Source organism: Cariama cristata, unplaced genomic scaffold (genome assembly GCF_000690535.1).
Source record: "Cariama cristata isolate BGI_N322 unplaced genomic scaffold, ASM69053v1 scaffold17953, whole genome shotgun sequence".
NCBI lineage: Eukaryota > Metazoa > Chordata > Aves > Cariamiformes > Cariamidae > Cariama > Cariama cristata.
Window position 1 is genome coordinate 8,319 of NW_009608030.1, and position 24,107 is coordinate 32,425.

The 24,107-nt window shown below is 50.6% G+C and overlaps 1 protein-coding gene across 1 annotated transcript in view; it reads right to left on the minus strand.

Moving 5' to 3' along the window:
- Nucleotides 1-561: 561 nt before the first annotated feature.
- The window catches only part of LOC104159157 (E3 ubiquitin-protein ligase RNF213-like), a 34,979-nt gene continuing 11,433 nt past the window's right edge, over nt 562-24,107 (minus strand). Inside the window, exons 21-50 of the mRNA XM_009696987.1 lie at nt 23,533-23,670; nt 23,052-23,231; nt 18,574-20,044; nt 18,229-18,422; nt 17,879-18,034; nt 13,639-17,205; nt 13,190-13,317; nt 12,571-12,686; nt 12,228-12,356; nt 10,983-11,108; nt 10,412-10,553; nt 9,799-9,972; nt 9,297-9,430; nt 8,868-9,025; nt 8,388-8,591; nt 7,645-7,838; nt 6,999-7,119; nt 6,526-6,626; nt 5,861-6,034; nt 5,494-5,666; nt 5,314-5,410; nt 5,114-5,228; nt 4,706-4,886; nt 3,563-3,771; nt 3,263-3,364; nt 2,685-2,900; nt 1,815-1,896; nt 1,454-1,491; nt 688-782; nt 562-622 (exon numbers count right to left, since the gene is read on the minus strand). Of these exons, the coding sequence (XP_009695289.1) occupies nt 562-622; nt 688-782; nt 1,454-1,491; nt 1,815-1,896; nt 2,685-2,900; nt 3,263-3,364; nt 3,563-3,771; nt 4,706-4,886; nt 5,114-5,228; nt 5,314-5,410; nt 5,494-5,666; nt 5,861-6,034; nt 6,526-6,626; nt 6,999-7,119; nt 7,645-7,838; nt 8,388-8,591; nt 8,868-9,025; nt 9,297-9,430; nt 9,799-9,972; nt 10,412-10,553; nt 10,983-11,108; nt 12,228-12,356; nt 12,571-12,686; nt 13,190-13,317; nt 13,639-17,205; nt 17,879-18,034; nt 18,229-18,422; nt 18,574-20,044; nt 23,052-23,231; nt 23,533-23,670 (8,976 nt within the window). The remainder of the gene's footprint in view (nt 623-687; nt 783-1,453; nt 1,492-1,814; nt 1,897-2,684; nt 2,901-3,262; nt 3,365-3,562; nt 3,772-4,705; nt 4,887-5,113; nt 5,229-5,313; nt 5,411-5,493; nt 5,667-5,860; nt 6,035-6,525; nt 6,627-6,998; nt 7,120-7,644; nt 7,839-8,387; nt 8,592-8,867; nt 9,026-9,296; nt 9,431-9,798; nt 9,973-10,411; nt 10,554-10,982; nt 11,109-12,227; nt 12,357-12,570; nt 12,687-13,189; nt 13,318-13,638; nt 17,206-17,878; nt 18,035-18,228; nt 18,423-18,573; nt 20,045-23,051; nt 23,232-23,532; nt 23,671-24,107) is intronic.

Below are 24,107 nucleotides of genomic sequence, written 5' to 3' on the forward strand. Positions count from 1 at the left end.
GTCCCAGGAAGGAGGAACCAATGACACCGGTCCCGGTTAAAACCCAACCACCGTGAGCCTGCTGGTGACCTCCCAGAGCTTCCCAGCATCTCTCTACCTGTTCGGTTGTCATTGCTCAGGTGCTGTAGGAACAGATGGACAGTCAACACAGCGTCCTCCATGTTCCTGCAGCTTCTGCCAGGCACACCACGTCTTTCTGAAGGTGGCCCCAGAAGAACTCTTCCACATCCTTCGGTTCCTCTTTCATCAGGTTTAGAATTGCCTGGAAGATGGGACAGGTTCCTCCGTTAGGCTCTCAAGAAGGTCTCATCCCAAGCTAGGCTGAACCCTCCTCACAGCATGACGGTTGCTCACCTCTTTGTCAGCCCAGATCCCCAGCAAGAGGGATGAATGGAGCAGAGTTCTTGCAAGACCGACGCAGGCAGGCGACAGGCACCTCTCCAGCTCATTTCTCCTCAAGACAGGGCTCCCCAAGATGTACCCTTTCTCCGTTTTATCCTTGGTGCTGTGTTCAGAAAGAGCAATTACCCACCACTTCTTTTGCTAGGTCCCACAATGGAGTCACAGGACACAGAGACCTTTGCTTTGGCCAACCACGGCATTTTTCCCCATGCCCGTGGTTCTGCGGGAGGGTTAGATGGACAGGTGAAGCCCTCTGGGGCTGCGGAGCCAGGAGGGCTGACTTACATCTCCTTATGCATGAAGCCCGTCTCTGCTTTGTGGTCAGTTCCCCCGACGGCGGCACCACACACGCATGTCTTCACTTCCATGGGAAGCCCACACTGGATTTGGACACATGAGGGTGGAATGAGAGAGAAGGTTGGAAGCCCAGCCGGGTGCTGAAGGCATCTAGCAAAAGCTGAGGGCACCCAGGGAGTTTCCATGTCCTCCACCTGGCTTTCTGCAGGGGGTCATTGCAACAGCTAACGAGAGGCAGGAGGAGATGCGTGTCTACGAGCAAACATCTCCAGACCAACCAGGTTCTTCCTACAGCCAGCAGGATATGTTTAGGTGTCAATCTGGGGATGAGACTAACAAAGACCTGGAAGGACCCGCTTCGCTCCACCGCTCCCATGAGGAGACACGAATTCCAGAGCCTCGCTGGAAGATGAACCCAACTGACTTGGAGATGAGCCCAACTGACTTCTGAGCCTTGCAGCGGCTCTGGCTGCTAAAGGATCACTTGACACAGAGGTGACATCAGAGTCCACGTTAGGAGGGGAGCAGGGAAGCAGGAGGAGCGTCTATAGCAACCACCCAGTAGAAACAGCAGGGCCAAGGGGCCAAGGTGTGCTTCAAGATGGTGCAGAGGGCCTGGGCACCTCTGGGAGCCAGAAGAAGACCTGAGAAGCTCATCCCAAACCTGGCTTTTTCCCATGGAGGTGACAGAGATGCAATGAGAAGTGCAAGAAGACTGAGCTGCAAAGACCACCAGCCAGAAGGAGACACTTACGTTGGTGACAGTCCAGAACATGCCACACTGGGAACAAGCTATGTGGGAAAAAGGATATGGTTAGTCAGTCATCTCCCACAACAACCTCCATGATGGCAACGTGGCCAGAAGCTCACCAAGAGGGTGACAGGCCTGGCTCCCACCTCCTGGCACCCAGCCCCACCACGTGCCTCCCACAGAGCTTGTCAAAAAGGGACCCAAAGTTGCTCCACCCAGGTGGAGATCATGAAGGACTCAACAGAAGGACAGAGTTGGTCTTCAAGAGTCTTTAATCCCTTCCTTCCATCCCCCAGCTGATCTGAATCAGCTGCTGGTGGGTCCCCTACATGCACAGGAGCAAGGAGATTCTCCCAATACTTACTCCAAATCTTCTCCGTTTTACCCATTTTCCAGTTCTTCTCATCAAAAAGCAGGTCTCCAGGCATGGTGGGAAGGTAGGACCCCTTGGAAAGGAAACATGGTAGAAAGTGAGACACAGGGTAACCATCTTCTGGGCTCTCTTCCCACCCATCTGAGGAACAATTCTTCTAAAGCAAACAGTGGGGAGGAAGGGTCCTCCTGCACGGCCTCCGTCAACAGGGACGAACTTCTGGTGAGGGAATGGGGACCAAGTGAGGGAGCGAGGTACATCAGAGAGGGAGACGTGAGGCTGGAGTGACCAGACTTGAGCCAAGTCCCCAAGAATCCCAGTTATTTATGAGTTTTGATTCTGGAACTGAATATATCATGGGCCAAACATGGCCTTGATGGGAAGGGAGAGGATCCAGAGGTGGCCGTTGCCTTCATTTCCAAGAAAAGCAGTACGACATCCTGGCTGCTTCCTGCAGCCCTCAAATAACAGGAACAACTCACGTATGGACAGACCCGAGGGAAAGCCCAGCTCAGGCATGAGCATCTCCACCATCATCTGAGTGATGGAAGACCTTTAGCAGAAGGAGGATGCTCAGGTTGGGCTTCAAACCATCCAATCTCTGCCAACGAAGCTCTGCAAGGCCCACAGCTCCCCTTGAGTCGGCAGAGAGACGGGCATCTCCAGTAGACCATACATCTCATCCACATTTGAAGTGGACCAAGATGGATGGTCAGTTACCTCTCAGCCCAAGGAACGAGAAGGAAGAGGAACGACGATCTAGAAAGCAACAAGCTGACCAAAACAAAGCCTGTCTGCCAGGACATGTTGCGCCAGGAGAGTGGAGTGGAGAGACCTGTGCACCTCAGCCTTGCAACGCACCTTCACCAAGCCAGGGTTGAAGCAGATGTTCTTGAGAAGGTGAGTGATGTGGCTTGGGAACAAGGCCAGAGTAAGCCCAGTGTGAAAGACCACCTCCAGCAAGCCTGGGTCTTCACCTTTACCCAAAGCATCCATGATCTTCTTCAGTTTGTCTTCCAGCAGCTCATCTGGGGTGGATGGCAACCGGAGGATGTTCCACATTTGTTTCATGATAGACTGCAAAAGTTGAACAAAATAGACGTAAGTGAAGGCAACCAGCAAGGCACCTCCCCGTGAGGGGTCTTCTGGCTTCACCGCTGAGGTTCAGCATCCATGCAAAGTCCCATTTGTGTCCCCTAGCAGCAGGAAGCTGCCACAGTTCTCGATCAATACAGATGGAAACCTCTGGTTTCCAGGAGGTTCCAGATCAACCAACCATTCCAGATCAACCAATGGTTCCAGACTAATCAACAGTTCCAGATCAACCAACGGTCCCAGACCAAGCAACAGTTCCCGATCAATCAATGGTTCCAAATCAACCAATGGTTCCAGACCAAAAACAGTGGAAACCTTCTGTCAGAGACACGACGGATACTCACAATCAAGCTCTGGTTTTCTGCGGAATCTTTGTTTTTTAGCTGTTCTTGTGCTTTGTCCAGCACCGAAAACATGAGCGTTGTATTCGACCAGGCGCTTCTATCCTAAAAACACAGATGCGTATTGTCATCCTAAAAAGCAAGTGGAAGGGCACGAAGAGGAGGTTGACTGCACCCTGTGAGGGCTGGTCGGTCTCCTCAAGGGGAAGGGAGCCTCGTGAATCAGTTTTATAGGGCTCGAGCTCGGCAAATCCCACCCCCCTCAGCTCTGCTTCAGCACAAAGCTCTCAAGAAACAACCCACCTGCGAAATTTCTACACCTCGGGGTAAAATCCACTTCTCCACTTGGAGGAACTTCCACATAGAGGTGAGCCCATAGATGTCACAGAGATTTCTGATGAGGAACACCTGAGGCCACGGAGTCGGAGCCTTTGCAACCAGCATCTTCATTGCGTTCACCAGGTCTTGCTCTTTCTCATCCCCCGTGGCAGCAGGTGGCTGGCGATCGGCACCTGGAAAGGAGGTTTCTCGTTATGCGCAGTCCCCACTGGTGGCACGTTACAGGAATGAGGTCGCGAGAGGATTAACGAGGTGGTGGAGTTAATGGGTTGCTGATAGGGGTGACAGGCTATCAGGCGGAGACCAGATATGGTGTAGGTCTTGCCCAAGACCCACAGCATGGCCAAAGGTAATCAACACTCTCGTTATCCCTTGCTCCCCTCTCCTCCCCAAAGCAGGGACACCTCTTTGGTAAGGTTTGCGCCTCCGACTACATCGGATGAGACCTGGGTAGAATTAAGATATTTAGCACGAACGGAGACAGTGTATTTATCACCGGCAATCTCTAAGAACCTGTATCTGTTGCTTCAATGAACTACACTATTTGTGCATCTGGCCGTGGTCGTTTGTGGAACGCGACTAGACTTCGAGTGTATCGCACTAGTTGTGCATCCGTAGCCGTGCTAGTTCAATTTAACGCCGAATCGGCTATTGAATGTGACCGGGTATTGGGTATCATCCAGAATCTAAGCCCAGCTGCCCCCAGCCTCTCTAATATCTGAGGGGAACGCAAGGGGGTTTATTTTCTGTCAAATTTCCATACTCTTAATGCAACACAGGTCACACGTGTCCTTCACCAACGCAGCCCCTAGAGCTGTTTAGGTTGCAGTAGGATCTAGGTTGTGGGAGGATCTTCTCCCTGTAGGTTGAAATATGGCTTCAAGCCAACGTACAGAGGATCTCTTAATACGTAGGGAAATACTTGGAGAACACAGTGAGTCTGGGGACTGAAGTGCTGGAAAGTTTGTCCAAAACAACTTCAATTTTCATAAAACCAGTGATTTTCTAGCAAAAACCTTCAAGGTTAGACTTTTGGGGGGGGGACTTGTTCTAGACCTGCTTAGGGGTAGGCGCAGTTCTCATGCTACGCTAAGCAAAAGAACTCACCGGAAAGCATCCGTCTGCCGAGCACGGTGGCCACGTGGCTGATGGAGAGCCGGAGCTGGGCGATAAACTGGAGGGTGTCAATTCTTGAGACCTCGGGCTCGCAGAAAGCAGACAGGTCTGCGGTGGAGAGGCAGTTTTCAGCAAGCTGGCTGATGTCTTCTTCAGGAGGATACATAAAATCCTGCGAGCGAAAACGAGACAATTTTTAAGAGCCTGAAGGTGGATTATAACTGAGCAGCTCCTTCTCCTTCTTTGCGCCTTCTCCTCATCTTTAAGGTGAGCTCTTCCTTTGGTTCCATAAAAAGAGGGAGGGGGAGTAATTAATGTGATTAACAGGTTTTAGCTGGGGTGGTGGCTTCAAGTTATGGTGTTCGTTGGGATTCCCGGTGCATCCCAATGGGCACTCACCTCCAGACAGTGCACCACCATGAAGTAGAAATGGTCCATGTTACTTTGGTTGGATATTATCTTTTCCTCCATCTGGGACAGGTATTCTTCCAAGTGAACTTTGACGTTGTTGAACCTAGGGTAGAAAAGGAGACGGAGCATCAGCATCCACGTAGCCAAGGGGTTCGGCAATGGGGTTTGGGAACAACCTCGGGGCTGACCCGCATCGCAGCAGCAGCTTCAGGAGGGAGGACTGGATGGTAGGACTGGTGTCCATGCACTCTTCAAAGGGCGACAACTCACTTTTCGGCTTGTACACTAGGAAGGAAGGATGACATCTGTTATTTGACTTCCAAGAGCGCGAGGTCAGCTGCGGGTAGAGTGCAATCAAGCTCTTTTACCCCTTTTCCCTGCCTGATGCTCAGGGTTGGGCTTGCAAGCCACAAACTTTATCAATCGCTGAATGATTTCGGCAGATGGTGCCTCCCTGTCTCCCAAAAAGTACATGGTGATGAACTCAACGAAGAAGGAATTGCATTTCCTCCTGAATTTGTTGTGACAGGCAACAGCTTCCCTAGAGAGAAGAAGAAAACAGAGACTCATGGTCAACCTCCAATCAAGGAAAGAAACAACGTCACTCTCTCTGCAGCAAATGGGACCCAAACCAGGGCAATGAGATGGCCATTTCTTCAGGCACCAGCATCTTCTAGCCCAATATTTAAGATGAAAACACTTGAGACAGGCAGGTTTTTGCCAGCACCGGGATACCTCGTGGCCTCCGAAGCCGTGGGTGTGTAATCCTCCGGGAATTCCTCCTTGCAGATCTTACACTGCTTGTTCGACCACTCCAGGATGCAGCGAGTGCAGAAGATGTGGCTGCAGGGCAGCTCCGCTGGGTCGGTGATCTCCCGCAGGCAGCTCTTGCATTCCTTCACACCCTTCCTGAGGGAAACCACCAAAAGAAGAGGCAGCTCAGCGCCGCTGCCGGATTTGAGGAGGAGCACGAGTTGGCTCCTGCCTAACGTACACCCTGGGGCGGGGATGAAACTGGATGGGCACTTTTGCCCAGTCCCACCGGTGAGTAAAGAACCAGGGCGACCCACCACCACTTTAAGAACCAGCAGCTTCTAAGCTGCCTGAGGGCCATCCCGTCTCGGAGAGGCAACACTCCGTGATGAGGATGGCTGGGTGAAGGGGATGGAGAGCCGGGGTGCTCAGGGGAGCTGGTTTCTTTGGCACCACACCAAAGAGAAGTTCCTCCAGAGATGATTCATCACCTCCAAGACAGGGTCTCACCCCTTGGCTTCATCCGTGTGGCTTCCCTTTGGCCCAAAGAGGTTCACCCCTAGTCCTGACGTATTTCTCCACCCTTTACAAACATCGCATAGATGGAGAAGGACCCCAAAGTCAACTTTTTTTCAGCTGAGACTTACACCAGATACACCACATCGGCGTTCTCGTTGCATTTCTTCAGCACTTTCGTCACCAAATCAAAAGTCTTCTCCAGCTCAAATCCTGGGGCTGCATAGAGGCGCTGTAAAAGACAAACACACAGCACGAGTTCAGCAGAAATATCTCTCTGGTACATGGAGGACAAACATTACGGGATGTCAGTGCTGCAGGGACCCAGGGTTAGGCAGAGAATTAAGCAGATCCACGTATGGATGTCTCTGTGCAGACCTCTGAGGGTAAGCGACCTAGATCAACCCTTAAAATTCTCAAGAAAGCCTTCCTTGATTCCGAATTCTCATTTTGGATTCTGAATCCAAATAGTCTTTGTCTCTTGGATGGTGTTTCCAGTCTTTTCCCATTCCTAAGCCCTCCCTACAGCTGGGATCAGAGGTCTCCTGGAAGAGAAAAGCTCTCCCAAGCTTCACAGCCATGAGCCACCCCAGGAAACACCTACGTTCCAGAGGAAGATGAACTGCTTCACCACAAGCCTCAGGAGTTTCTCCTCTATTTGTGTCTCATTGTGCAGCAGGTGGTCAATCAACATGTAGACAATGTTGGTGCAGGTCCAGCGATGTCTGTAAAACACAGACCGAGTAGGTTGGACCACAGACCTCCTGAGCTCCCTTCTGTCACATTTCTGTGACTTATCCCAGGTAGCGAGTGGTCACTTGAGGATACAAGACCTTCTGAGATGATAGCATTAGAGGGAGAAAGACATGGCATGGTCCTGTCTACGCTGCTTGTTTCAACAAACCTCGGGCCAAGGAGAAACTGCCAGCCCATTTCTGGGTGTCGTCTCTGGAGAGACCTCCTCATCCCACTCCAGAAAGCGTTTTGGCACCATCAAGCACGCAAGGAGAAATTCCACCAGAACTAAGCAATTTGATCACGGTGAAACATCCACCACTGTTGTTTGGGTTTTTTTGGAGCCACTTTTTTGTGTCACGTGTTTGCGATAATGAGGAAGGAGCAGGAAGGAGTGGACAGTTGGAGGACTTGTGACTCCAGCTCCCCAAGAGGAGGGTGGCTTCAGTTCACCTGACCTTCAGACATCAAGAAGTTTGCTTGCGCTATTGTGAACAGAGAGTGACTAAACTTACAACACACTCTCCAGGAGTTTCTTCTTCTTCGGGTAGAACTGAAGCTGGTAGTTGTCCAGACTGATCCACTCCACCCAGGGCTTAATGGACTTGACGCTTTTCAGCCACGCTATGCAGGCATCAAAGGGCAAAAGTCCATTTTCGCAGGGCTGCACTTTCTTCAGGAGAATGTTCAAGGCATCAAGAGTGACAAACTGAAATGACATTTGCAAAGAGAGAGAAAGAGTCGAGGTAAAGAGCTGACCTCGCTGGTGGGTGGCCCAGAGGGCAGGGATACTGCATGACTAGATGCTGGTATAGCTTTTGGAGTAGTTGACAGGGCTAAGTTAGAAAGAAATGGACTTTAACGGGTGAAGTTCTGGCACCTGTAAACCAGGAAGGGCTTTAATGAGCCTAACCACACCCTGTAGAAAGAAGGATCTTGGAGTCGCCGCGGGGAGTTTTCTAAAGACCTTAGCTTGGTGCTCGAAGCTATAAGCATCTTAGGAGGGATTCGGACATCTCCACATGGACGCGGCAAGCCAAGGAGCTGAAGCCCAACACTGAAGCGCGACACAACGAATCCCACCCACCTCTAGAGTCAAAGTGTCTAAGAGAACCTCAACGTGATACCCAGAGTCATACAAACACAAGGATGTCTTAGTAATTACATCGTACGTAATTAAATGATGGAAGTTGTGAAGACCATCGTGTTCAAATGCCATAGGAGAAGAGTTAGAGGGCAAACAGAGATCTTTGCTCACCATTTCTGGGGGGTTCTTCTCATACACTGCCTGCAGCTCGCTTATGACAGTGTCATTGCTTTTTGCTATGTCAACGAAGAGCTGATAATCGTCTTGGAGGTAGAAATATTCCATGTGAAGCCAAATTGGGGAAAAGCTCATCTCCCCTCTGCCCACAGAGGAGCAGAGTTGTTTTGCGCTGGCTAGGAAAACTTTTGAGAGAATCTGCAGGTAAAATAAAAGGCGTTATTTCTGCTCAAAGCAAACGGCAAGGGGAGTAAGGTGGGATGCTCAGTATTGCTGCTGTATCCCACGTGAAGTTTCCTCATTAAAAATAGTTCTCAAGGTGGAATTAAGACCGAATGGTCACAACAGTTGAGGAGCAGCCACAGAGCAGCACAAGGGAGGGTTTAACAAAACACCAGATTTGGCCAGGAAGGATAAGAGCGAGGGCCAAAGCCAACGGCAGGTGAAGGCGGTGCTCTACCCAACCCTACTCACCTCATAGACGGAGAAATCTTGTCCAGGAAAAGCCATCCTGAGGAAGTCGTTGGCGTAACAGCGTAGCATGTCCAGATTGCTGCCATCTGGCATCAAGATGTTCTTGACGAAGGTTGGGTAGAATCTGGCCACTTCCTCCGTCGGCTTCTTGGGCTGATCTAGAAGGGGACAGCAAAGAGAGTTATGGCCACTTAGCAGAAAATGGGAACTCCTCGTTAAGACTGAGGTGGACGCGTGGCTGAGCGCAAGGCCACAGGTGAAGAGGCACAATGCCTCTCTTGGAAGAGGAGATACAATGCGGAAGAGATGCACAACACAGTTCTGGGTCATCTCAGTCAGGAATAGAGCCCCCATGGTTCCTCCTACTAAGGATGAGGATTTTTGGCAGCTTTGCTGGGTTAAAGCTCCCCTTGGAAAGTCTGATGTTACCTTTCATGTGATAGACCTTCTCCCATATGCCATCCAGGTAGGCTTTCAAAACCCAACTGAATGGGAACTGGCAGAAGAGGGAGATGTTGGGGTCTTCGGTCATTGATAACACGGAAATCTTAGCATCCGCCGCCCTTGAATTCAAACAGCACAGAAAGAAGCATTAAATTGTGCAACCGACTGTAGCTGTCCAGAGATGGATCACCTCAGAGGAGTTCCTGACTCCCACTGACCTGTGTTCTCTTTAAAGGAGTTCAGAAACCTGGGGAGAAATTTGGTAGGAAAATCAGGGAAAACTGGGCAAGAGTAGGGAAGGAGCCAATTTTGCCGACATTTTAAAACAACAGGGAACTTTTGGTGCCAGCGACTTGCCAGCCAAGACCTTCCATGGCTAGGTTATAAACATCTGCACCTCAAGTATGAGCTACCGTTTCACTACAAACACCAGCTTTTACTCTCCTAAGGAAAACCACCTCATTGTACATTTACTCCCATCTCTTACTTCCTGGTGTATTTAATTTTTAGGAATGTTTCTTCTTGGAACATCTGGAGCCACACTTCTGCGAGTGGAGAGCCTTGAGAGATGTGATCCAGGTTGTTGTTGGCATCCACCACAGCGAGAATTTGGGCAAAGATGTTGGCCACAATATCTTCCAGGTGCATCCAGAGCGCTTGCCTGAAAAAGGAGATGACACGGCTCATCACATCGCTTCCCTGCCTCCCATCGAGAAACCCTCCTCTACCCAGGGGACAGCCTTGGTCTTGAAGACCAACAAGTCAACCAAAACAACCCAACCGCTTCTGAAGATGCCAAATGTGGACATCCAGGCTTGACATTAACCATCCTTGTCCATCTCACAGTTTGCTTCCAGAAAAGTCCTTCCAAAAGAAGCTTCCTCAAAATCAACAGTGCTCTTAATTAATTTGCTATTTTTGAGACTGTGACCTTTCAGCAAGCCCCTGCCTTGTTCTAGGCTGATAAGAAAACCCACGTATTTAGATGCTTCTCGGTTGTCACGTCTTGGTCTTTAAGCAAGGTGCCTCACACTTCACGCAGAACAGTTTTAGGAACAGAATTACTTGACATTAGGAAGGTGGCCCACGGCCAGCACTACCTGAACGATCTGTCTTCCAGGATGAATTCGGTAGCGAGCGCCCTGCGGAAAATCCATCCCCTTGGTTCTTGGATCGGTTTCTCTCGTTCTTGTAGGAGGCAACAAATTCTCTTCTTCAGGATGGTCATAAAGTGGCTGGAAACTAATCACAAAACAGCGATGGTTAAAACCCTCCTGGCGCTCATCTCCAAGTAGGAGACTCCATCAAAAAACCTGCAAGGGATTTTGGTTGCCACAGTTTTCCACTCAAAAAAAATCACGCCAACTCATATGTTTTTTTCTCAGTCCTATGCAAAAATCAACTTCCACTGGCAAGGGACGTCTGTCTGGGATCATCCACCAAGGTCTGCAGCAAAGCTTTGCGATTTAGCACAGATTCTGATCGCGCACGTCAGGGACTGTGCCAGGAGGTGAAGGAGGCTCCATGCAACCTCACCCTCTGTCTCTTGGGTGTTTCTCCACCCACGATGGCTTTGAGGGACACCAGAACCAGCTCTTAACCTGTTTGTTGACTTCTTCCAGCCACACAACGTGGAAGAAGGAGCTACTAGTTCTCTCTACTCACACATACCGCTACTCTGAGAGTGGAAAAGCAAGTTGTGAAGGATCTTGATTCTCTCCGTTGGACGTTGGCTGTTGTCCTTCTTGTCCTCCAGCTGGACCACGGCCTTCTGGATGCTCCCTTTGATCATTGCATCTACGTTTAGGAATTGTGGCTGGAAAAGACTGGAGGTCAGCTGGTTGTTCAACACTACTTCGTTCTCATTTGCCCGGGGACGCTTGTTCTGGAACATCATCTTCTCCAGAACTTAGTACAGTGGGCTCCAAGATCTGTACCCATCTCACCATCCCAACAAACCCTGGTTAAGCCACTCCCCGTGGCATGGAGGGCTGCTGATGTCCCCGGTAAAGGACACTGCTTTGCTGACAACGACAAAAGGCTCCTGGCGTTGTGCAGGTCGCTCACAGAGGGGCTGGGAGACCACCACCCTACTCACAACGTGACCCCAGGAAGATCTGCAACTATTTCATGTGACAAGATACCAGCCCACGCAAGGACCTTCAAAAGCAGATCCCAAAATGTCTGTTGATCCCCAAGCCAGTTCTTGCACAATGACAAGCCACTAAAATGAGGAGAAAAAAAAGAAAAACGAAAAAAAATCATACGTTTTCCTCTGGGTAAAGACCTGACTCCGTGAGGCTTCCCAGGGCAGCAGAATCCTCTGGAGAACCTGAAATCACAATCAACCACACGACTCAGCTGTTACAACCCCAACAAGAGACACTTCCATCCAGAGAAGGCGTCAGGAGTGCCTTGACAATCAACAGGGAGAAATAAAGCAGAACTGGGGTGGAAGCCACCCAGCTGCTTGGTATCGGCTTCTTGATGACATCAGACCCTCAGGTTTGGGAAGCAATTGGCTGGACACCTCTAAGCAAGAACACGGATTCAAGGAGCTACCCAGAGTTGGCTTGTGATGACGGATCAAACCGTTTCCACCCTGTTTGCCCAACCATCTAGTCAAAGAACGGGGGTCAACAAGCGCGTGTTGACTCCATACGGAAGTCTCCAGCTGCACAGATAGTTTGTCATGGTTAAATGCTGCTCCGCCATGACAGCTGGCCCGTCAGGAGGCAAAGGCTGCATTGCTATGAAGATCTTAGAAGCCGCAAGTGCTCCTGGGACCCACAGCTTGGGACCTGCTTGATCCAGGTGTGTTTTTAACCACAGGTGGGACATCGGAGGATGAGGCAGTGGGCTTCTGGAAGGGATAGCAGTGGGGAGACGGTGGGTTTATGGTGAGAGACTTTTTACCTGTTGGGAGATGCTGCAGGGAGCTGCTGGCGAAAATCTCGGCAATGCTCATTTTGGAGAGCTGGCTGAGATTGGCTTTAAAGTTCTCTGGGGGCATCAAGTCATCCAAGTGGGTGGACTTCCACTGGCCTGGAGAGGCAAGAGGATGGATCAGTCCACCTGCTCTCTTTTGGTGCATCAACCATTTGGAAAACCAGCGAGCTTGGCTGCTTGGATTTACCAGCCAACCAGGGCAGGAAGACGGCGAGAGATGGAAGATCCACCACTTCACGTGTCTTCTCTGCACGTCTTCATCTTCCCCTCCCACTCTTTTCCCAACCCAAAGTAGCGAGTGTAACCTTACCGCTGTCAAAAGCCAGGTAGCTGCACCCTCCCAGGACCCGTGGGACTTTCGTGATCAGCACAACGTGCAACAGATGGGGGCTGGCCGACCTCCTGCGCTCGTCTGTGATGCAGTACCTGGAAGCACCACCAGAAGGTCAGAGCTGGTTAATTCCCGCCTCGTTTGATCGATTGTCTCCAAGCACCGATTGCGTCTCCTCCCTCTATGAGCCCTTCCAAGGGTTTCATCTCCCTCCCCACCAAAGGCTGCAGTTGGTTCAAGTCTTAGGGGGCAAAAAGAGGCCAAAAGGCAGCACAGGTTTCTGAGAAGCACATTGTGCCTGGAAGGAGGAGGAGGAGAGGAGAATGGAGGAGAGGAGAATGGAGGAGGAGGAAGAAGAAAGGACAGAGGAAGGCTGCTTACTTGGCACAGGCCAGGAGTCTTTTGCTGCTCTGCGGCTCATCAAAATGAAACTGAACGAGGAGCAGTCTCACTTCTCGCGGCTCTCTGAAGAAATTCCTACAACGAAACGGCCTCTTTACTGCTTTCTCTGAGACGGATCTCACCCCGCCCCGCCCCGAAGCAGTGTGGGAAGTGGAAACCACCTGCACGATTAAAGAAAAGAAATAGCAGAGCCCACCTGAGGTCCTGGCGGAAAGCGTGTTCGGTGTCAAACTGGCTTAGGAAGAGGCAGTGGATTGGGAGATTGAGCGCCGTCCTCAGCACTTCCAAATCCTTCAGGTTTAGCAGCCTGGCATGGGTAGAAACCTGCGGTAAAAAGGGAAATCAAAACTGGTTCTCCTGCTGCCTCAAGCGGGTGGGATCCTCCAGGACATCTCCATTGGTGCTTGGTGCTCATCTACAGGCAACTGGAAGGTGCCTTGAGTATCTCAGCCTAAACCAGAGCTGAGCAGATCCTGTCTTCCTCCTGAGGAAGGGCAGAGTCTACCCTGGCTGCAGATGACCACGGAGGCAAAGAGGATGGACATAAGCCCATCACTGGCCTGGCCTAACCAAGATCATGGAGCCACCACGCTCACTTGGAAAACAAACAGCACCCTTGGGTGCTTTACAATCAAACAGGAATACCTGCAGGCACAGCCCGGTGGTGCTCCCTTTCTTCTTCTGCTGGTTCATCAACTCACACAAGAGGCTGGCCAAGCTGTTGTGCTTCTGCTTGATGAAATACAGGTCCTGGATCTGCTCAGCGTCCTTCAGAGCAGAGTATTTAAGGCGCAGGATGGAGTCAGGAGTGGCACACTCCACCAGTTTGCCTATGGCAGTGGAGAGGACCTGCTCTCCGTAGCATTCGTAGCCTCCACAGTGGAGGTGCTGGGAGCTCTCCAGCACGATGGCGGCAGCCATGTCATCACTGAAGCCGATGAAGACGTCGTGTTCCTTGGGAGCGAGCGCGTGGGACCAGACCCCGAATAAATCAGGGTTCTCAATGCAGACAAACTGACTGGCCCATCTCTCCAGGTCCTGCTTCAGGTCTTGCCCTTCCCCATGGAGGATGGTGTTCATGTCCAAGCAATGCTTCTCCAGACGGCTCAGCAGAGGGGTGGGGAACTGCTTGTAGACCACTTCCTTCTCCTCTATCACAATCAGCCGGAATTCCTCCTTCACGCGGCTCTTCACCCTATGAGTGCCGAGGCCCAGGTCCACGTAGTAATTGCCTCCCAGGGTGACGAAGCATTGATTGAGGGCATCGTAAAGGCTCTCGTAAAGGTTCTGTATGTTGAGGAGGACAACGGGCCTGCCTATCTCCATGCAAATTTTCACCCTGTTCACAGAGCGGCACACCTGGGAATAATCCTGGTCCCGTGGGAAACCAGAGCCAAATATAATGTCACAGTTGCCGGGGTCTATAAGCCGTGTCATCTGGATGATCTGAAAGGCGGCGTTGTTGGTCGTCAGCAATAGGAGGTAACGAGACATGAATCCCGGTTGCTGTTTGTCCATGTTTTCCCGCAGCAGACGGATGCAGCTGGTTTTCGTGTCATAGCTAAGACGTACCTCCGTGGTGCAGTTACGGAAGATTTCCAGAGGTCGGATATCTCTGGAGCCTCCAAAGTTTCTCTGAATTGCCTTTACGAGGAGCTCCTCTTGAGAACTGCGCTTCCTGTCCTGTGTGTAGGACACAATCATTTTGATTAAGCTGTAGAAGTCGCGAAGCCCAAAGAACTCCGTTTCCTGCGTTTTCAGCACGTTGCAGTAGAAGTTTGCCAGAATGGAGAACAAATGCTCGATTCTTTCAAGGTGAGGTTGGTCAGCACAGATGCCTTTGGCGGTCTTCACCAGCTCTTCCTTGCTAGGTTCGCTCCGAAAGACGAGGAGGCCCCTGTTCATTTTGGCAGGGTCCAAGGCCCAGTTGGAGATGCCCACAAAGCCAACTTTCTTGTAAGCCTCCGGTTTCTCGTCGTCAATGCATCCATCTTCCAGAAGAGGATGCAGCGTCTTCAACGGCATATCGGGTGAGTCTTCTGCAAGACCGATCTCATCCAGCACGACCACGGACGCAAACTCATTCAGATTCTTGCCTTTCTGGAACTGAGCGCCTTGTCGGAAAGTGGAGATGATGCCTTCTGGTTTTGAATGGGGGCTGCACTGGAAGGAGACCAGCTGGACCTCCTTGCATCTTTTGAACAACGGGCTTCTGGACAACGTGCCTTCCATGGCATCTACAGCAATGGTTTTGGATAGAGATTTGGAGCTTCCCGGCTTTCCAACCAAAAAGAGTGGCACCCGGAGGTCCATGCAGACAACCATCATGAAGATGTTCTCCCTCAGAGCGTTGTTGCAAGCTGTTGCCTTGGGAATGTAGAGGTTATCAAGAAATACCTCTTGGCACAACTCAATCTCTTGCTGTAGCCGGGACGCAGGGACCGAGAAGCATTTTGCAATCTCCTCCAGGTACACTTGGCGGCTGTCCAGAGAGACGTAATAGCAGACCCCTACCGAAAGGACCAAAGCCCTTTGCGCGTCGTTTAAGGTTGGCTCCTCTTTCCCCTCACGCTGCCTCTTCTTATCAATCTCGTCGAAAAGCAGGTCTCTTAAGTCATAAAACCAGAGCACTATTTTCATGCAGCGGTCTATATCCCGGAGGCTGGCGACTCTGCATTCGTCCTTCCTCTCTCTCAGGAACTTCTGGGAGGCTGAAATGACGTTGGTGAAGATGTCCAGGTTTCCTGCGGGGATCTTGGTCTCCACGGTGGACTTCACGATTTCCCTGATGTACAGACTTTGCGTCTTCTCATTCAGGTCCCCAAAATCCCAGACCAGAGGCAATAAACTGGGAGGAAGGGGCTGCACCCGATACACCAACTGCCGCAAAGGAATGTAACCCAGCTTCTCCGGGGTGTCCTCACTCCGGACTCGGTATCCCAAGCCAGCTTTCTCCAGTTTCTCAATGGTGTCCTTGGTGTGTCTTTTGTAAGGATTGCAAGCCGCCACCACTTTTAAGCGGTCAGTGGAAATCCGCTGTCCGTTGATGCTGTGGTCGCACAGCACTTCTTTGATCGCAGAGATGGCCTCGGAGGTGTTGGCTTCGTCAAAGAAGAGCACTGTGTCTATGTTGTGCTCTTCTTCATTGGTACGTGCCAGCTCTATGGCCTGCCTTACCTTCTCCCGGATGGCCTTGGAGGTGGTGCCGCCGTGAACACGCACCACTATCATATTCTGAACTTTCCTACCCGCCCTTTGCAGGTTGCACATGAACTGTACCAGCTTCGTCTTCCCGCAACCCGTTTCACCCATGATGATCACAGGGATGCCACACTGGAACCGCAAGTGAATAGCCAACATCTTCATGGTGTTGTCCAGAGTCAACTGGTATGAAACATCTGGATCTTCCTGGCATTTCACACCAAAGACTCTGCAGAGGGCCTCCAACTGCTCGGTTCTGGATAAGGTTTCAAATTTCTTATTGAAAGGAACATTTTGGAGCGCCAAGGTGGTGTATAAATTCCGGCTCATAACTGCCGTCTTCAAAACAGCCTGGGAATAAGCATCAATAGCATCTAAGTTCTGGCTGATATGGAAACCCAAAAACTCCATGGAATGATCATCAGCATGGAAAACTATATAAGGGTGAGACTCTTGTTCCCACTTGCGTCTTAGCTCGTATTCTCTCAAAACACTGTCCATCTCCTTCCGCTCCTCGTTCGGCACACTTTCAGCGGACAAGTTGAGGGAAGGCATGGCGAAGTCCTTGGACATGGCGATCATGAACTTGATGACAAATGTTTTGAAGCCACAGAACTCGTTTCCCACCACTGGACTGCAGAAGACCGATTTCTCACACTTTTTTAGCTGGAAGTTCAAGAAGTGTGTGAAGTTGCAGAGCTCGGTCCAGGAGGGGTCGCTTCTCCCACAGAAGCCCATCAAGCACTCCAGGCATTCTTTCTCTGTCCCTTCGATCCGGCTAGAGACAAAAGTGAAATGGTCAAGGTTTTCCATTTGCTTGTATCTGCTGAGATATTGGTAGGACCTTTGGAAAGCTTCGCTTTTCAGTTTGCTGCGGTCAAACTGTTCCTCCCTCAGTTCCACAGGAGGGACAGAGCTGGGATCTCCCAGCAAGTCGAGCACCCGCAGTGGCGATACACACTCCACGGTAGGAAAAAGAGTCAGGAATTTTTCTTCCATTTCAATGGACATCTGAAAGCAAGAGGATAACAAATCACCATGAGGACCGTTCTCCAATCTCCCGCATTTGCCTACATCACTAAAACCCCTTTTTTTATTTCCCCCTGGTCACATATGGTGCAGCAAGGTGGGAAAAAAATGTAGAAATGCCAAGATTTCTCCCAGCCTTCATGTGGATTGAAATTCCTATAACCATTAAGGTCTGCCTTGCGCAGAGTCCCGTCTTGTGTTGGGTGATCTCGTTACCTTCTCCTACGCTTTCTCCTGTTCCACTAAATCCTTTTGGAGATGGAGGGAACTGAACTCAGTCAATATTCAAGGTATGGTGAGGAACCACAGGTGGATGACCAACCACTAGTGAATCTGGGGTGCATTTCACACCTTCAACTAACTCTAAAGCGTGACTCAAGTGCAAATTGGCTTTAAAAACATGTGTCAGGTTCAAGTTACAGCAAAATTGGGATGAAAAAGCTCCCTGTTTCCTCCAAAAGTCAGTGCAGGGCCTGATACTTTGCTTTGAGGAGAGACACGTTTGACCTGGTTGCTTCTATGTAGGTGAGACATTGCCCCACTGGAGAGGCAGACTAAATCGTGCATTGCTCCAGTGGAGACTTTGGAGTTTAGCAAGTTTACTCCTGCCTAGCCTTAACGGTTCCTCCAGCCCGAGCGCAGACCCCCAAAATACCTCTTGCTTCCTCGTACTGGTGACACCTCTCCCTTTTGCCAGGTACTCAATCAAGTAAAGATGAGAGGGTTTGCACTTCCAGACCAAGCCATCGGGACTCTGGATGTGCCGCAGGATGCACAGATCAATCAGCAGCCGGTAGAGACCCTTCGATACCTGGCAGGGGGGAAAAAAAAAAAACAAAAAAAAAAACCAAAAAAACAAACCCACGACAAATTAAAATTAATGCAGAAATCTGCCAAAACACGCTTGCTGGATTTGAGTTTCCACCTCCTTCTCTCCCTCCCTGTGTGTAGAGTCTCCTGCGTTTCACCACCTCTTCTCGTCCGCTTTAAGATCCAGACACTCACCACTGGAGACACATCGATGTGGAAGATGCTGGGCTGAATTTCGGTTGCGGATTCCTTGATGGAGAAGAGTTCCTCCACGAAGAACTGGAAATCAATGTCCGACTCCATCAGCCTAATGGTTTTATGAAGCGGTAGCGTGCCGCCCAGCTGGGCACGGACCTTTCTGATGGTATTGTCCACAAAGAGAGACTTCCCTAAGGAGCGGAAGAGACGATCGTGAATCAATCTACCCTTCTACACTTGCATGTGACCCAAACCAAGGAAATCTCTCCCCAAAAGCATGGTGTGCCACTTTGCCTCCTTGGTTTGAGGTACAACTCAGAATATAACTCCGCAAAAACTTACCCATTCCCGCTCGCTCCGAAGAGACGAACTTCACGTTCTGCTGATAGGGCTCTTCAAAGGCTTGGGTGACGGGCGCTGTCCCCCTCGGCACTGTGAGATGCATCTTCAGGTAGGTCTGGATTTCTGTCTTGGAGTAGCACGGGAAAGTCACCTTGTAGGCGTCAAAGGCCGTGATAACATACGAGTTGTGAACTTTGGCATTGCAGAAGATGATGAATCTGTAGTTGGGGATGCTGGAAGATTGCACCAGGCGGAAGAAGTGGGACTCGAGTTGTTTGGAAACTTTATAAACTAATTTATCAGCACCCAGCAAGCAGTAGATCTTTTGGTCTTGGGAACCTGGGGAAAGAGCTCTCCTGACAAGCAGCTCCACCTCCTCCTCCTCCGTGTCGGGCGTGCACACCAGGACCTCGTCGTACGACGGGAGAGGTGCCCTCTCAGTGTGTCGGTAGACAAACAACATGTTCGGTAACATTTCCTCTTCCTTACACATGACGAGAAACGGTTTCCCCGCTTCAAAGCCTACAGGCAAACTTCTCTCAATGCGCGTGCTTTCTAGAGCGGCCAAGTGCTTCAGTATCTCCCCCAGAACATCCAAACCTATGTATTCATCGGACACCAGGCCAGGGAATTTCTTACAGTAAGCATCCCAGAGCAGATTCACCTTGTCATAAAGAGATGGCAAACTCTCAAAGGAGGCGGCCAACTCATCGTGTGCCAGGGTGCTGAAGGAAATCTGGTCAACATCTCTGTTTGTGGTTTTAAATTTCCGTCTCTTCTCCAGGAAGGTTTCTTTCGTCTCCTCGTACAACCTGCTGAGTTCTTCCACCAACTCCTTGTCGTCGCCCTGCTCGAAGGCAAAATCCATGAGCATCTGCTCCGTGATGGGTGGGTTGGAGAGGCAGCTCTGCAAGGCTGCCTTTGCCACCGACTCATCGTAGCCGGATTCGGCCAAGCTTCTGATGAACTGGGGAAAACGAATGATGTAGTCATGCCAGGTAACCGATTCCTCGTCTCCTGCCGACGTATTCACAGAATCCAGAGGAGTCATCAGCGCATCATCCAGGGCTTTTCTGATATCTTCTTCTTTGATATCGTGCTTGATGATGGAAAGCATGATGAGCACCTGTGGTTCTACGATGCCTTTCTGGACTCTGGCCAGTTGGCTGCATAAATAGAAGAGCTGGCGCGCAGTGAACAGGTTGAGATGATAGTAGGTGTCCCTTTGAGTCTCCAGGTACTTCTTCCACTCCGTCAGGCAATGCTCCATCGCTTTACAGAGGTTGCCCAGCTCTTCCAGAAGGGGTCTTGTGCTCTGAACGAGGATCCCAGCAATTCCAAACTCCGTGTAGACTTTCACATGTTGCTCGGGGTTGCAGTAGATGTCAGCCTTCCAGTTGATGAAGAGGATGTTGCCAACGTTGAGAAGCTCCAGGTACAACTTTCCTACTGTTTCAACTTTTTCCAATATCTGCCAAAGACACAACGGGGAAATGGATCACGTACTGCGGCATGTTCTCAACAGCTTCCAAACACCACCCGGGTCACGCTTTCCTCCAGAGATCTGTACAGTTGTGGGCTCCCCAGTACAAGAGAGACATGGACGTACTGGGGAGGGAAGATGCTGAAGGGACTGGAGCATCTGGCTGTGTGGCTAAGTCTACCTTTGAGAAGCTGGGACTACCTTTGACCAGCCGGATCTACCTTTGCCCAGCCAGATCTACCTTTGAGAAGTTGGATCTACCTTTGAGAAGTTGGATCTACCTTTGAGAGGCCGGGTCTGTTGGGAGATGATGGGATTCACCTCACCAACTGGGACAACTGGGTCTTCACCAACAAGCTGGTTAGACCTCTACAGAGAGCTTTAGACTAGACTGAGGGAAGGAGACGGAGTTTTCAGCAACAAAGAAGAGCCAGGGGCTTGCTGGTGTATCAGGAGCCAACAGGGAAACACCTGTGAAATGTCTCAGGGGAATTAGGGCATGTTCCTCTAAAAAGGACAAGTTGGGAGCTTTTGGGTAAAAATTAGCAGCCAAGAAAGGAAATCTCATGGTTGCTGCTTACTAGAGGTTGCCCGATCAAGAGGAGCCTGCTGACGAAGCCTTCTTCCTTCAACTACGGGAAGCATCACGCTCACAGGCTCTGATCCTGCTGGGAGACTTCAGTCCCCCTGATATCTGCTGGAAAAGCATCACAGCAAGATGTAAGCAGTCCAAGAGACTCTTGGAGAGAGTCAAGGATAATTCCTTAATCGAGGTAACAGACAGCCCAGCCAGAGAAGAAGCATGACTGGACCTGTTGCTCACCAGCACGGATGAACAAATTAGGGATGTGAAGACTGGTGGCAGCCTGGGCTGCTGTGATCATGCCCGGGCGGAATTTGCAATCTTGAGGGATTATAGGCCAGGAGAAGAGCAGAGTCAGGACGCCGAATTTTAGGAGACCAAACTTTCAATTGTTTAAATAATTAGTGGATGGGACTCCCTGGGAAACTGCTCTCAGTGCTGAAGGAGCTGAGAAGAGCTGGCAGCTCTTTAAGGACATTTTTTCTTGGAGCTCTCGATTGCCACATGTAAGAAATCAGGTAAGGAAGCCAGGAGACCAGCATGGCTGCGTAAGGATCTCCTGGTCAAACTAAAGCGTAAGAAGGAAATGCACAGGCAGTGGAAGCAGGGACAGGTATCCTGGGAAGAATACAGGGACGCTGCCCGGATGTGTAGGGATTAGGATCAGGGAAGCTGAGGTGTAATTGGAGCTGAGTTTGGCAAGGGATGTGAAGAATAGTAACAAGGATGTCTATTGGTACGTTGGACAGAAAAAGAAGGTATAAGAAAATGTACCCCTCTCGTAAATAAGACAGGAAAGCTGGCGCCAACTGACATGGAGGAGATGGAGCTACTCTGTCTCAGTTTTCAGGTTTTGCCTCAGTTTTTGCCTCAGTTTTCAATGGTTATCTCCACTCCCACATCTCTCAAGTCCCTGAACCTCACAGCAGAGACTGGAAGAATGAATTCCCTCCCATCGTAGGAGATCAGGTACAAGACCACCTGAAGAACCTGAATGTACTTAAGTCCATAGGACTCTGCTCCGCTCTGGTGAGAACCCACCTGGAGCACTGTCACCAGCTCTGGGGTCCCTATGAGCCAGCAGTGTGCCCAGGTGGCCAAGAAGGCCGACAGCATCCTGGCTTGTATCCGGAATAGCGTGGCCAGCAGGACCAGGGCAGTGATCATCCCCCTGTACCGGGCACTGGTGAGGCCGCACCTCGAGTGCTGTGTCCAGTTCTGGGCCCCTCACTACGAGAAAGCCCTTGAGGTGCTGGAGCGAGTCCAGAGAAGGGCAACGAAGGTGGTGAAGGGTCTGGAGCACAAGTCTGATGGGGAGCGGCTGAGGGAGCTGGGGGGGTTTGGTCTGGAGAGGAGGCTGAGGGGAGACCTGATCGCTCTTTACAACAACCTGAAAGGAGGGGGTAGCCAGGTGGGGGTCGGCCTCTTCTCCCAAGTAACAAGCGATAGGACAAGAGGAAACGGCCTCAAGTTGTGCCAGGGGAGGTTTAGATTGGATATTAGGAAATATCTTCACCAAAAAAGGTTTATCAAGCACCGGAACAGGCTGCCCAGGGAAGTGGTGGAGTCCCCATCCCTGGAGGTGTTTAAAAGTCCTGTAGCTGTGGTACTTAGGGCCATGGTTTAGTGGTGGGCTTGGCAGTGCCAAGTTAACGGTTGGACTTGATGATCTTAAGGGTCTTTTCCAACCTAAATGATTCTATGATTCTACAGAAGTCATGGACCTGTTAGAGCGGGTCCAGACGAGGGATACAAGAATGGTCAGAAGGCTGGCACACCTCTGCTACGAAGAAAGGCTGAGAGAGTTGGGGTTGCTCAGTTGGAAAGGCTCTGGGGAGATGTTCTTGTGGCTGCTCAATACATAAAGAGGGCTTATAAATGAGATGGAGAAAGGCTTTTTACCAAGGCCTGTAGCAATAGGACAACAGACAACAGTTTTGAACTGAAAGAGGGTAGATTTAGATCGGATATCAGGAAGAAACATTGTAGGATGAGGGTGGTGAGGCAGTGGCAGAGGTTGCCCAGAGAAGCTGTGGATGCCCCATCCCTGAAAGCGTTCAAGGCCAGGTCGGATGGGGTTTTGAGTAACCTGGTCTGGTGGGAGGTGTCCCTGCCCATGGCAGGGGGGTTGGGATAAACGGTCTTCAAAGGTCCTTTCCAACCCAAAACATTCTAGGAGTCCTTCCATAGTGAACTTTGAAAGGTCTTGGATGGGCTGTGGGGCACCACAAGTGAGAAACAATACTTAGGGAAGCAAATCCCACTCCTGTAGCTTGGAAAGTGGGCATCATCTTAGAGCAACACCTCTGCTCCTGAAAGGCCAGAACTGCAGGTCATGGATGAGTCTCCCGGAAATAATTCCAGCAAAATCCCAAGTCCAATGGCCATTGTTTTTCAGGCACTACGACTTACCTCCAAGAAACGGTTTGCCTCCTCTCTGCCCTGCTCAACCTTGGTGGCAATCAACATAAGCTTGTTCTGGAGCTCCGTGAGCCGAGACAAACTGTATTTCTTGGCCTTCTGGTCTGCTGGAGACGTGCTTTCCTCACTGTCATCCAGCAATCGCAGTGAGATGCAGTCCTCAAGCGTAGCCTGGAAAGCAGAGAAGACAACCAACATCACCACATGGCCTTTTACGTGGCTTTGGGTTGAAATGCTGCACATGTGGACCCTACGTGTCTTTTATCACTTCCTTTGGAGGAAAGAAAAGCCCGTTTTCCGCTGAAAATACTCAAGGTTTAACAGAAAATTGGTGGTACCGGTTGCGTACCCAACTGGAGATCTATTGGCAACCTGGCATACTCATCGGAAGTTGATTTCAAGAAAGATCTTTTCTCCTAATAGCATTAAAAAACCCACAACTGGACAAGAAACCACCCTGGAGACCCTTTACCTGAAATTTTGGAGGTGGTGAGATGCTAAAAATCCCGTTTCTGTTGATGCTTCTAGCTTGAGAGATCGAAGAACGCTCCACAGAGCCGTGAGAGTCGTGAACCATCTGTATCCACTCTTCGTTGTCGCAGGAATCTTTCTGCCAAAGAAGAACCAAAGGGAAACCCAGTAACCAGCTGGAAGGATGCTGAGCACCACTCCCCTGCCCCAAATTCGATGACGGAGGGGTTTCTGTGATCATTTCTTGTGAGGAGGGGGTTTCCCATGGCTTCTGAGGAGACACAGCCCCAGAGTTAGACCCATCCTAACGCCCCAGAGTGTTGGCATGTGGTGAAGCTCTAGTTCTCTGCTCTGGTTTTGGTGGGGAGCAGAGCGTAAGGCTCAGTCACAGCCTGGAGCACAAAGACAAGGGATTCTGTTCCACAGAAGCTTTTCTAACAAGTTCTGAAACAGGTTCTGGAGTCTTCCAGCCTTGGAGATGCTCAAAACCCAATCGGACACGTCCGTGAGCCACCTGCCCTACTTGACCCCATTTTAAGCAGGGGATTTAGACTAGACGACCTCCAGAGGTCCCTT